The sequence below is a fragment of the Hemiscyllium ocellatum genome, chromosome 10 (genome assembly GCF_020745735.1).
Source record: "Hemiscyllium ocellatum isolate sHemOce1 chromosome 10, sHemOce1.pat.X.cur, whole genome shotgun sequence".
Taxonomy (NCBI): Eukaryota; Metazoa; Chordata; class Chondrichthyes; order Orectolobiformes; family Hemiscylliidae; genus Hemiscyllium; species Hemiscyllium ocellatum.
Window position 1 is genome coordinate 28954584 of NC_083410.1, and position 13637 is coordinate 28968220.

At 39.0% G+C, this 13637-nt stretch overlaps 1 protein-coding gene across 5 annotated transcripts in view; it reads right to left on the reverse strand.

Moving 5' to 3' along the window:
• The window catches only part of ppp1r21 (protein phosphatase 1, regulatory subunit 21), a 100666-nt gene that overhangs the window by 25467 nt on the left and 61562 nt on the right, over positions 1-13637 (reverse strand). For all 5 annotated transcript variants that reach the window (XM_060830857.1, XM_060830854.1, XM_060830855.1 and 2 more), the window contains exons 14-16: positions 10308-10435; positions 3043-3195; positions 1594-1686 (exon numbers count right to left, since the gene is read on the reverse strand). In XM_060830857.1, the coding sequence (XP_060686840.1) occupies positions 1594-1686; positions 3043-3195; positions 10308-10435 (374 nt within the window). The remainder of the gene's footprint in view (positions 1-1593; positions 1687-3042; positions 3196-10307; positions 10436-13637) is intronic.

Genomic DNA, 13637 nt, shown 5'->3' on the forward strand with positions numbered 1-13637 from the left:
CCCTCTTAGTGGACGGGTCATGAAAACACGTAGCAGGATCACCCTGAACAGGATGGGCTGTGGTAAATGATAACTGTTTCCAAATGATGTCTGAAAGGATTGATGAAAGTCAGTCCGCACAGGTAGCAGAACTGGTAGTACTCAAAGCACTGGTTCTAGCAAAAACAGAAAAAAAAATCGACTATATATACCGACAGTCAATATGCCTTCAGAATAGTCCATGACTACATGGAGGCCTGGGGTAGAAAAGGGTTCACTACTGCCGGGGGACCCCCTATCAGACACCAATTAAGAACTCAGGCACTATTGGGTGCCGGTGAACAGTGAAGAGAGGTTGCAGTAATAAAAATAAAAGCCCATCAAAAGGAGCCAGCAAAAGAGAGCCCAAATTAGCTAAAATTCAAAGGAGACCAGGCAGCTGACCAAGCAGCTCAGAAAGCCCTCGAGCAAGAAGCTGCAATAGTCACTACTGAATTAGCGAAAGACACTATCCAAATTCAGAAGCTACAGGAGCACACCCCGCAGGAAGAGAAAGAGCAATGGAAACTGCAGCGGGCATTCAAAGGGGTGGATGGTGTCTGGAAGCAAGCAGACAAGGTGGTAGCACCAGTGTGTAATACAGAACACATTGCTCGAAGGGCGACACACACAGACAGGCATATTCTGACAGTAAGAGAAAAGGACAATAGTGCACAAAAAAGGGGGTGAACTCAACAAAAATCTGGAATTACAAGTCTACCAATGACTACAAATGCATTGTTAATTGTTGGGAAAAAATTTTTTTTAATCCTAACCATAACTCTAAAGGACATTAAGGAAGGAAATTGTTGTCTTTAGATGGACTGATCTATATGTAACTCCAAACACACAGCAATGAGTGTGACTCTTAAACTGGCCTCTAGGCAATTAGGTTTGGGCAATAAATACTGGCCTAGCCAGTGACATCCTTATCCAAACAAGAATATAGGCTGCTTGTATATAAAGTATAAGCTAAAATAATAAAGACGAAGTCAGTTTTACTATTAAAGGCAAAGTTAAGTGATAAGAAACAAAAGATTTATTTATCTATACTGCAGGCAGTAACAACAATAACATACATCATACTTAATGTCAAGGCCAGAAGTTTTGAAAAATTGGGCAGTAATAATGACACAAGTACCACAAATTATTTTTTGCACAAAAGATGGAGGATTTTAGAATGTGACTATACATGCATTTTCATATGATGGGTGCTTTTTGTAAATTCTCAAAATTCACTAAACACTCTGACATTCATTAGCAGCCATGTAAGAGAATGGAGAATGTAAGTTTCTGGCAATTATTCAAATCTTGTAAAGGCTGCAAAACCTATGCTGAAAGTTTGAGACACAGAAGGCCTAAAAACATTCTAATGTCTTGCAATGACTTTTTAAAAAATTAGATCAATACTAGATATGGTCTTAGAAAAAGTTGAAAGAGCTATAATATTAGCTAGATTTCCATAATTAACCAAATAAAATGCCATCAAAGACGACTTGATCACTTCAAGTGTTCCTCAGCTATTTAAGCCTTTCTAACAAATACCCTGAACAAACAAACAAAACAAATCAATACCTGTTGCGAAAGACCTTCACGGCTTTCAGTGGAACTCAGAATAGTCTTGCGATTTGCCAAAGCTTCTTCATATGGTACTGATCCTGGACGAGGCTGTAACATAATTATTCCACTAATTAAGCTAAAATGTTAATGCAGAACTAATTATATATTGTATTACAAAACTCTAATTAGTGTTAAATTCTGCACAAGGCTCATCCCTGGTCATTCTCTCCTTGGCCCTATGGCTTTCTAAATGTGCTTTTGAACATAACTGGTGCCTCTGACCTTGACCATTGTCGCAGTTAAAAGATGCTTTGCATGCATGACTTTAGTTTGTACCTGTTCAGTACAGAATAATGGACTTAAGTAGCAAATGAGGACCTATTGCAATTAAAACAAACAATCTAGTAGTAATTCATCTCGGTTAATACAATGGAACTACAACAATGTTATAGTGCTTTAGAATTGAACTCCATTATAAACCTACTGATAAAATTTTATTGTTTATGTAATACTTAATCACAACACTCAGTTTTTAAAGTCTTTAATCCACGTGTGACAGGCATTTGGAAACCAGATAGAACAGCTTGACAATATGAGTAAAAATAAAGGAGCTAATGATGGGCAAGATAGCTAATAATTTCATACTGAAGAAACAAAGTTAATTTGTAGACTAAAATTGCTAGAGAATCTCGAAACCCTGCATGATAACTTTGCTAGGGACTTAGATATCCTTGGCAGCAACGGTTAAACAAAGAGAGATTCTTAGTTTAATCCCTTACCCAATTTTCTTCCCCTTTCCCCATTAGATGTGACATGAAATCCAATTATGCATTAGTTCAGTCTCAGTATATTGATACAAACCTTAGGGTGTAGGTTTGCTCGCTGAGCTGTAGGTTTGATATCTAGACGTTTCATTACCTGGCTAGGTAACTTCATCAGTGGTGACCTCCAAGTGAAGGGAAGCTGTTGTCTCCTGCTTTCTGTTTATATCTTTCTCCTGGATGGGGTTCCTGAGGTTTGTGGTGATGTCATTTCCTGTTTGTTTTCAGAGGGGTTGATAGATGGCATCTAGATAGCCCTACACACTGATGAAAAAAAGCCACCATTTCGACTGGGACAACACATCTATCCTGAGACAGGCTAAGCAAAGACATGCCAGAGAATCCCTAGAGGCCTGGCACTCCAACCACAACACCATAAACAAATGCATAAATCTAGATGCCATCTAGCAACCCCTCAGAAAACGAACAGGAAATGACATCACCACAAACCCCACAAACTCCATCCAGGAGAAAGATATAAATAGAAAGCAGGAGACAACAGCTTCCCTTCACTTGGAGGTCCCCACTGATGAAGTTACCTAGCCAGGTAATGAAACGTCTGGATATCAAACCTACAGCTCAGCGAGCAAACCTACACCCTAAATCTCAACCTGAGCTACAAACCTTGCAAAATGATACAAACCTTCTTTAAAGACTTAATATATGCAGCTGCTTTCTTCTTATTCTCTAGCATACATTCTGCTGCAAGAGGGTCAATTACACCCATTCCTATCCTTGAGCTATACACAGAAGGAACCGTGAAAAAGTCCAGGTTGTTACTGAAGAACGTGCCAATCTAAAAAGGCAAAAAAAACTTCAATGAACACTGCTTTATTTGCAGTGAGAAACAACTCATTTCAAGGACAAAATGTCTTCAGTGACAGTGAATCAAGCTTTAAGTCAATACTTAGAAGGCAAAAAGAAATAAAAACCCAACCTAAACATTTGTAAATTACTTATACAATAAGTAGTGGCCATTCGGCAAGTCTTTTTTAAAATGAACTACCTAAAAAGTTCTATTCACCTGTCTTTTCCCTATAATCCTGTAATTTGTCGTCCAAGTACCTATTCCTCCACTTTCAAAATTTATTAAATCTGCTTCTATCACCTGTTCAGGCCATGCATTCTAAATAATGGCTTGCTGGATTAAAAACTGATCCCGTGCTGTACATCTAAATGACTCCAGTTATAGTTGTAAATATAACTTCACAATTCAAGAAAGGTTTAAGTCAGAAAGCAGGCAATGTCTGGCCAATGAGCCAAACATCTGTCTTATGAAAAATTCGGAAACTTGAGTTTACAGGAAGATACATTTAGAAAATTTTAATGCAGTCAGCAAGAGGCAACACTTTTGTGAAAGAAAAATTATGTTTGATTTAGTGTTCTTTAAGGAAATAGCAAAAAAAAATTGAATAAAAGGGAACCTCTAGATGCATTGTATTTTGATTTCCAAAAAGCATTTGATAAAGTAACCTATCAAGATAGCAGTTTATGTAGGCAGCAACATGGTCAGATGGATAGAGAATTGGTGAGCTGACAAAAAGCTGAAATAGAGATAAATGGGTCAGTTGACAAGCTGCAGTGAATGGACTTCTACAGTAATCAATGTTGGTGCCTCTACTATTTATAATTCAAATCAATGTTTATGAATATAGGGACTGAAAGTAATTTGCAATGACAAATACAGGAGACAGAGCAAATTGTGAAATTCAGAGTCTATAATGGATACAGATAAGTCAAACTTAGCAGATCAATTATAGTATGAAAAATTAGAGCTCTCTCAATGGCAGGAAAAAAGAGCAAAGTAAATGGATAAAAGATTGCTGAACTTCACTTGTAGCAAGATACTAGTGTACTGATACATGAATCAAAATTAGCAAGCAGTACACTAATTTATTAGGAAGGTAAATGAATTGTTGTTTGTTGCAAGGAGAACAGAAGATAAATGGATGATTGTACACACTGCTAGTGAGACCACATCTGTGGTACTTAGTCCATTTTTGTCTTCCTTTATTTAAGAAAATAAGTAATTTTATTAGCAATTGTTATGGGAGGAATGTGCTGGAAATTAAATTCCATTGATCCACCAGTCGCACTTTAAGTCTAAATGTTCAATTAGGAAAATGATCAACTATCTTTATTCTGCAGTCTGGAATATAATAAATGAGGCACATTTATTGTAAACAAAACTTACTTTTAAAACAAGTGGAAAGCACAGATCATATTTAAATATGATCAGAATTAAAGCCATATTCTCTCCATCTGTGACAACAATAGTCACAGATAATAAAAAGACAGTCATCGCAGAAATGGATTTTAAAAAAGTAAAAATGAAAAATAGATCTCCCATTGGCCAAAGTCAGGAAACAAAGGATAGAATGTGATGACCTCAGTCCACAGAGTTTCTTGTCAGTGAAATTAAATTACTGACAGCCCATAGATTGTTGGATGGCCTTCAGTTCAGATTGCAATCAGCTTAGATCAACATTTGGGAAAATGGTCACAATCCAGCCTTCTCCGCTCTACAAAGTAGTTGGAAATACTGGTATTTGGAAACATTATTGGTTTCAGGATTTTGAGAAAAGAATTTCAGGTCAGACACTTCAGTTTCTCGGGTGTCTTCCTTACTGACAGACTTGGGTCTACAAAACAGAAAAACAAGTCCAAAAACAGACCCACTAATCTTCCAAAACTGATCTTTCAATAATAAAAGGCCATAAACCTTATCTCTTAATTCCTTTAAAACTTTATTGCCTTCTCAAAAATTATTTGATTTACGTAAATCTCATAGCTCACATTAAGCGGTTGATTTTATTCCTTGATAAAATTGCCTGGTAAACTCTGCTCAAAAATGTTCAAACTGTTCCACAACAATGTTTTCCCACAGTCCTTTCATTCAAACCTATTTCCAACAGTTTAGATAATGTTCAATCAATTGATTTCTTGGCATAAAGTAGTTATACTATCAGGGAAGACTAGGCTGTATTCACCAGCGTTAGAAGAATGAGAGGTGCTGTTATTGAATGATGGGATAAAAGACCAGCACAACAGAGGGCAAAAAGTCTTGTACAGTGCTGTACTGTTTCAAGATCAGACTAACCTACATACACTTCATTGTACTATAACCACGTGCCTATCCAAGAGTCACTTAAATGTCCCTGAATCTACTACCAATGCCAGCAGTGCATTCCACACACACCCACCGTTTGGTGTAAAGAACCTACTTCTGACATCTCCCTTAAACCTTCCTTTTAATTCTCCTCATGATAGACATTTCCATCATGGGAAAAAGTCTCTGGCTATCCACTCTAAACTTCTCAACATCCTATACATCTCTATCAAGTCACTTCTCATCCTCCTTTGCTCCAATGAGAGAAGCCCGAGCTCCCTCAACCTTTCTTCATAAGATATGCCCTCCAGGCCAGGCAGCATCCTGGAATATCTCCTCTGCACCCTCTCTAAAGCTTCCATATTGTTCCTATAATTAGGTGACCAGAACTGAACACAATATTCCAAGTGTGATCTAACACTTGCTTTATAGGGCTGTTGCATACCTTCATGACTATTCAACTCAATCCGCCTGCTAACGAAAGCCAACAGGCCATACACCTTTTTAACGACCCTATCAACTTGGTGGCAAATTTGAGGGATCTAGATCATGGACCCCAAGATCCCTCTGTTCCTCCACACTGCCAAGAATCCTGCCTTTAACCCTGTATTCTGCATTCAAATTCGACCTTCCAAAGTGAACTACTGCACATTTTTCCAGTTGAACTCCATCTGTCACTTATCAGCCCAGTTCTGCATCCTGGATTAGTGGTGTTGGAAGAGCACAGCAGTTCAGGCAGCATCCAAGGAGCAGCGAAATCGACGTTTTGGGCAAAAGCCCTCTTTGCTCGAAACGCTGGTTTCGTTGCTCCTTGGATGCTGCCTGAACTGCTGTGCTCTTTCAACTCCACTAATCCAGAATCTGGTTTCCAGCATCTGCAGTCATTGTTTTTACCTCAGTTCTACATCCTGTCAATGTCCGTTGCAACCACAACAGCCCTCCACATTATTCACAACTCCACCAACCTGTCATTGACAAACTTACTAATCCACTCTTCCACTTCCTCATCCAAGTCATTTATAAAAATCACAAAGACCAGAGGTCCCAGAACTGATTGCTGCCAAACACCACTAGTCACCCGAGCTCCAGGCTGAACACTTTCCATCTCCCACCACTCTCTTCTATGGGCCAGCCAATTGTTTATCCAGACAGTCAGATTTTCCTATCCCATGCCTCCTTACTCTCCCCACAAGAGAGCATAGAAATACAGGGATCCTTTTTCTAAATTCTAAACATCTAAACCTAAAAACATGAATGGGTGTTCGAAAAGAAAAAGCTTTAGCAAGCATGTGAGATCCTGTGGAGGGGCCAACAGTGGCACATGTATAATAAAGTAAATGCCCATCTTCTGTGCTGAATTTAAAAATCTAGGCCAGCTTAGCAGAACAAAGTTAAAGAAGATAAGCTTGAGAGTAAACTTGAAAGTGATAGAAGATGGATTTTTTAAAAAGCTTTAAATATATAAACAGGAAGAGAGGGGCCAAAGTGAACACAGGCCTCTTAGAGAACCAGACAGACAAAATTATAATTGCCAACCAGGAAATGGCAAAGGTGGTGAATAAAATACTTGGCATTTTTCACAGTGCAAGACACTAATAACATTCCAAAATGACTAAATAATCAAAGGATAAAAGGTGGGGAAGGGGGGAAATGAATGCAATAACTATCGCCAGAGGAAGAATGCTAGGGAAACCAGTGAGGCAAGGACAATAGGTCCCCTGGTGCAGATGGGATGCAATCAGGAATGTTAAATAAAATAGCTATGGATGTAATGGATGATTACAGAGATAATGGACAGACTAGCAGTAACCTTCCAGGAATCCATACTTTATGAAAATCTTCCAGGATATTGGAAAACTGCCAATACCTTTATTTAAAAAGGGAAGTTAGCTTAATGTGTGAAATTTGGAAAATGGTAGTCATAGAATCCCTACAATGTGGAAGCAGGCCATTTGTCCCATCGAGTCCATATCAACCCTCTGAAGTGTGTCCTAACCAGATCCAGATACTGCCCTATCACCATGCATTTACCATGGTTAATCTACCGAACTTGACCATTCCTAGACACTGGACAATTTCCCATGGCAAACCCACCTAACTTGCACATCTTTGGAGTGAGGGGGGAAACCCATGCAAAAACAATGAGAATGTGCAAACTTCACACAGACAGTTGTCAAAGGCTGGAATTAAACCTGGGTCCCTGGTGCTGTGAGGCAGCTGTGCTAACCACTGAGCCACCATGTCAATCCATAAAGGATGAAATAGAGTATGTAAAAATGCATACAATCAAGCAACGTGAGCATAGCTTCAAGAAGAGGAAATCATGCCTGACAAATTTACTCCATTTCTTTTGAGGATATAAACAATAGGATAATAAAGGGAAATCCGTGGTTATAATATATCTTGATTTTCAGAAGACATTTGAAATGGTACTACATATCAGGCTACTTAAAGAAGAGCACAGTGTTGGAGATAGCCGTTCCTCTATCCATGCTTATACATTAACTAATTGAAGTCAAGAGTTGGAATCAGGGAGGGGGGGTCATTTTCAGGATGGCAACTTAATGGATTGCCACAAGGATCAGTGGTGGGGCCACAATTATTTACAACATATATATTAATCACTCAGATGAGAAAGTGAATGTACTATAGACAGGTTGAGGGATAACAAAATTAGATGGGAAGGCAAGTGGTGAATAGGACAGTTTGCAGAGGGCTATGGACATGTTAAGCAAGCTGGCAAAAAACTTGGCAGATGGAAAAGATGTGGGAAAATGATGTTTGCACTTTGACAGGAAGAATACAGAAGCTAAATATTATTTAAATGGCAAAGGGCTGAGGAAGCCACAGAACTGAAGGATTGGAGTCCCCATTCATGACTTAACAAAAGTTAGCTTCTAAGTTTAGTGGCTCATTAGGGAAGGCAAATGGAATGTTGGCCTTTATTTCAAAAAGGAATGGAACATGAAAGGAAGTGGTTTTGCTAAAACCACATAAGGCACTAGTGGGACCACAGCTGGAATACTATGAAAGATTTTGGATACCTTATTCTAATGAAAGCTGTACTGGCATTGGAAGCAGTCCAGAGAAAGTTAACTAGATGATCCCAGTTACGGAAGGGCCATCTGTACTTGTTAGAATGTAGAAGAATGAAGGGCGACCTTATCGAAAGATACAGGATTCTTAGGGGTCTTGACAGGGTAAATGCATATAGATTGCTTCCTTTTTTGGGAGAGTTTAGGACCAGAAGGCATAATCTCAGAGTAAGGGGTCACACATTTAAGAGAGATGGGGATGAATTTCTTCTCTCAGAGGGTAGACAGTCTGTGGAATTCTTTATTGCAAAGAGATGTCAAGGCTAAGATAGACAGATTTCTAAACAGTAAGGGAATCAACAGTTGTACAGAGAAAACCGGAAAATGCAATTGGGTCTGATCACATCAGTGCTGTGACCCCATGAATGAGAGAGCAGAATAGATGGGCTTAATGGCCTACTTTAGATCTTAACTCCTATAAGCTGATATAAGATGTAATACAAATTATCTATGATTTAATTAAGAAAAAGTAACCTGTCTTGTGAATAAATGTGACAACCGTTTAAGAACGGATATCGATGACTGCAGGTGTACGAATGCCTATCAATGTTGCTTGTCATGATGCAGCTTCATGATCTTGCCCAAAACTGGACAAGTTAATCAATTTTGCTTTCAATTTTCACCCTTCTCTCAACTTCCCTAGTCAATGTCTGATAAGACCATTCTCTTTCATGACTTCACTTTTCATTTCTGGGAACAGTCGGTCAACTAATATTCATTACAAACGCTGACTCCGACAGCTAGCTTGTGTATATTTCTTTGGAACCACCTTCTTGCAAAGACTACAACAAATTCTTCTAGCTTGGGACTCTCATTGTATTACCTTCCACAATGACACTTCAGACGTATCTTCCTTTTTCCTTAATTAGGATTCCCCCAACAATTGTGGATGTAAGCCTCAACCATGCCCAACCCATTTTCAAGATCTCTTCCTTACACTTTCCATTCCTTCACCCTACATATTCCAAGGATCACCTGATGCCATTTCTACCAGCCCCAGGGGAAGCAGCAACTTATTTATACTCCAGTCAAGAGTCTCCTATATTCATGGCTCACAATATGGTTTCCTCCACACTGGGAAGATCGAATGCAGATCAAGTGCAGCTTTGCAAAACACAAGCATGAGCCAAACTTTCCAGTCACGTGCCACTTCAATACACCAGCTTGGCCTAACGCCTACATTTCTAAGGTCTGTTGCAGTGATCCAGTGAAGCCCAATGCAAGCTGAAAGAATAGCACCTCATTTCCTGTAGACTCTTACCACCTCCTGGACTCAATATTGAGTTCAAGAACTTGAAAACACAAACTCAGCTCCATTTTGATTCTGGTTTGCATGATTTTGCTTTCAGAGCTGGCCTATCTTTTATTACGAAAGTCTACATTGGATCTGTATCTCTTCTCTCAAACCACTGCCATTCTTTGCCTATTGGTACTGTGTCACTTTTCCTTCACCTTCCTTGGTTACACTTGGTCTTTTGCAAGTAACATCAAATTCCACCACTTTTTTCACGTCCAATTCTGAAAAGCATCATACTAGACTCAAAACATCAACTCTATCTCTTCATAAATGCTGCCAGATCTGTTGAGTTCTCGAACATTCTTTTTCTTTATTCCTGATCTTCAGCATCCACAATGTTTTGCTTTTGTTTAAGAACGGACAATGGTTTTCTCATTTTGTAGCAACTGTAACTTATGGTCAGTTACCTTTCCTGTAACATTTGACAATGCTACAACAGAAGAAAGAATACAATCATTGGTATTTTTAAGCTTCTGTGTAATGGTGGGTAGCTCTTGCTCTAAGGAAACCTTCTTACTGTAGTGCTTGGAAATATCTAAAAACAGAAAAACAAACCAAAAGAGTCATTAGCTCTGCAGCTGCAATCATTTCTCAAAGTGAGAAATGTTAAAAATACCTTGAAAATGTGAATCTTGTACAAATAATATGCATTATTTTGATACAAAAGACTTTACAGAATACATACAATCCAATAGAGGATTTCAAAGGTTACGGGAGAAGGCAGAGGAATGGGGTTGAGAAACAGATCAGCTATGACCATATGGCGGAGTAGACTTGATGGGCTGTATGGCATAATTCTTAGGGCTGATGTGGCAAGTCAAGACATGATAACACAGATTAATGTGCATAACACAACCAGGTAAAGGTAGCAACATTTCTTCCTTTTAGGAAGCAGGAAATGTTGAAATCAATGAAGTACTCCCCATCTTTTACCAGAGATTGAGCCACTGTAGAGACTAGATGATCAAACATACTTAGAACATTAATGTACCAATATATTCAATCGAGATGGAGGTCAAAATGGATTATAATACCCAGAATAAATGGATTGCATAGATTTACTGCAAACAAAAATCCAGACTGAGTAGGGAATAGATTACCTTTGGAAAAGTCAAAGATCAGCCATTTCTAATTGATCCTATTTTCCTCTTCATTTTTTCAGGTCTTACACCTCAAAAAAGGAACTAATTTTTCAATCTGAATTCAGAAAGACATCCTGCAGCATACATTATTTATGAAGTACAGTTACATGGGGTTAAGAGAGCTTCGATTGTAATCTGGTTCATTCTCAGTAAACATCACTACCCCTCTTAAGAGCAATGCCTCAACTTTGCCCTGATTAAGAGAGGGGTTCCAATCCAATTCCCAGGTAACAGATTGCTGACTACCAGATATTCCACATTTTTACATCCTGTAATGGAAACCCATCAAAGCAGTCTTGGAACAAAAGTTCCTAAAGAAGGCACTAAATCGACAATATTGAAGTGGTTCCAGAGGAAATGTAATCCCAGAGTCTAATTCTCTCTCTTGAAGACCCTCCAAGACACTAAGGGCAGGTAACACTGTTGAAATAAGGAAAGGCAAATATTATTCCTAAACAGAGTGCATGTGCTGAATCATAACCATTAGAGGACCACTCGTTATCAAGCAAACCAAGTTCTGAAGGGCCTATCATACTGGGCATGTGGCAGATAGAAAAAAGCCAAAAGAGAAATCCTAGTAGACTCTTTCTTATCAATCTGCCTTTTGGATACATAGCTGTCCAAAGGAGTATTGGTAGGATATCTATTGGGTTGTGTGGTGGTATCTTATTAAATGGAATAGACTCAATTGATCTAATAGCTCAAAAGTTCAGAATCCACGAGGAGCTGTGGGCTGACATTCATAACAGAATTATTTTCCATGACAATCTGCAAACTTATCTCGCAACACATCCTTCATTTACCATTAAGCCACAGAATCAACTCCAAGTCAATAAAGAAGGCAGGACAGCAGAGCAGCAGCAACACATTAACTGGAAGCTACCATTTAGGATTATATACATGCTATAAGAAAAGCAACAATATGCTATCCCAAAACCAGATGAAAAGCTCGGTTGCCCTGCCATGCACAACTATGAAAAGTAGTGGACAACAAAACAACTTACTGGAGACTGCAGCTATTCCCAATGATGGCAGAGAATGTCCAGTGCAAAAGACAAGGTTCAAGCATTTGCATCAATGTTCAGCCAGAATGATCCAACTTGGCTTACTCTATAGGTTACCATTACTACAAATTCAGTCTTTAGCCAAACTGCTTCACTCCATGTGACAGCAAGCACCAAAGGCTACAAATCATGACAAGGCTACAGTTTAGCTGTAATCATGTTCAAAATAAAGTTGCTATAGATTAGCTACATCATGGAAAGATTCCCAGGTATGTTTCATACACAAAATTTAGGAAAAAAATCCGAACATCTAATTCCAATCCCAAACTTCTTTGTAAGTATATTTATTAGCAAGTATTTTTAACTTTACAAACATATAAAATTATTGAAAAATACAATCAATAACAAATATCAGTACAATAAAAAGAAATCAAAACATAAATTACAATACAACTGTGTACTAACTACTAACCTACCCCATAATACAAAACAAACCCGAACACTGTGCAAAGCCACACCAATAAATAAGTAAATAACTAATAGATAAAAAAAACCCCCACAAAATACCAAACAGCTATGCTCAGCCCAAAGCTCCCAAACAAAGGAATGGGAGCATTGTGTATATATACTCATATTAACTCAGGAGGCCCCCTCCAGGGCCCAGGGCTTGACAAACCTAACCATCCTGGTTAAACAAACACCATAGTTAAGATAGCTGACAAATCTCTATCCAAATAACTCAAGTAGGGCTGCCATGTCTTATAAAAATGGTCTGTTGGGTGGTGCACCATGTTTGTAAAAAAAATTCAAGGGAATGTGCTCCATAATTAATTTCTGCCATCCCAGCAAGAATATTAAATTGTTTCTTCCCATGCTCGTCTAAAGATGGTAAATTCGATAGACTTAAGAGGAGAGATATTGGGTCGACGTTGACTTCAGTCCTCAATACCCTCCCTATCTCTCCAGCCATAATGCTCCAATAAACACTGAGCCTATGGCATGTCCAGAAGCAATGGGTAAGAGTACCCACACTTATTTTACATTTGGGCACAATGAAGATGCCCCTTTTTAAAACTTCGCCAGACGGTGTGGTGCCAGATGAGCCCTGTGCAGAACTTTTAACTGCGTAGCACATGTCCTATTACAGATTGAGTTCTTTTGAGCATTCTCCCATAGGTTCTCCCAGCTCTTGCTCCCAGACCTCACATAACCGGTTAACATCCTACCAGGCCCTGCCACCCAGCAGACGATAGTGGGACCTAACCAAAAGGGTGCTTGCAAAACATAGCAACAACCTCTGTATCGGGCTTATAGGGCTTAGTGAGAAGCGTAGTCTTCTTCTGGATGAAATCCCTAACCTGAAAGGCAGAAAAGATGTCTGCTGGGCAACCTGTATTTGCAGCTCAGTTGGTCAAAAGACATAACCACCCCCTCAAACAAGTCTCCCAAACTAGAAACTCCTCTCACTGCCCACAGTTTAAACCCTGAGTCCACCATACCGGGTCGGAACCCTGGCATACCATCTATAGGTGGAAGTGGCGAAGTCTTCGATAAACAACCCTCACTCTGACACATCGCCCTCATGCTTTGA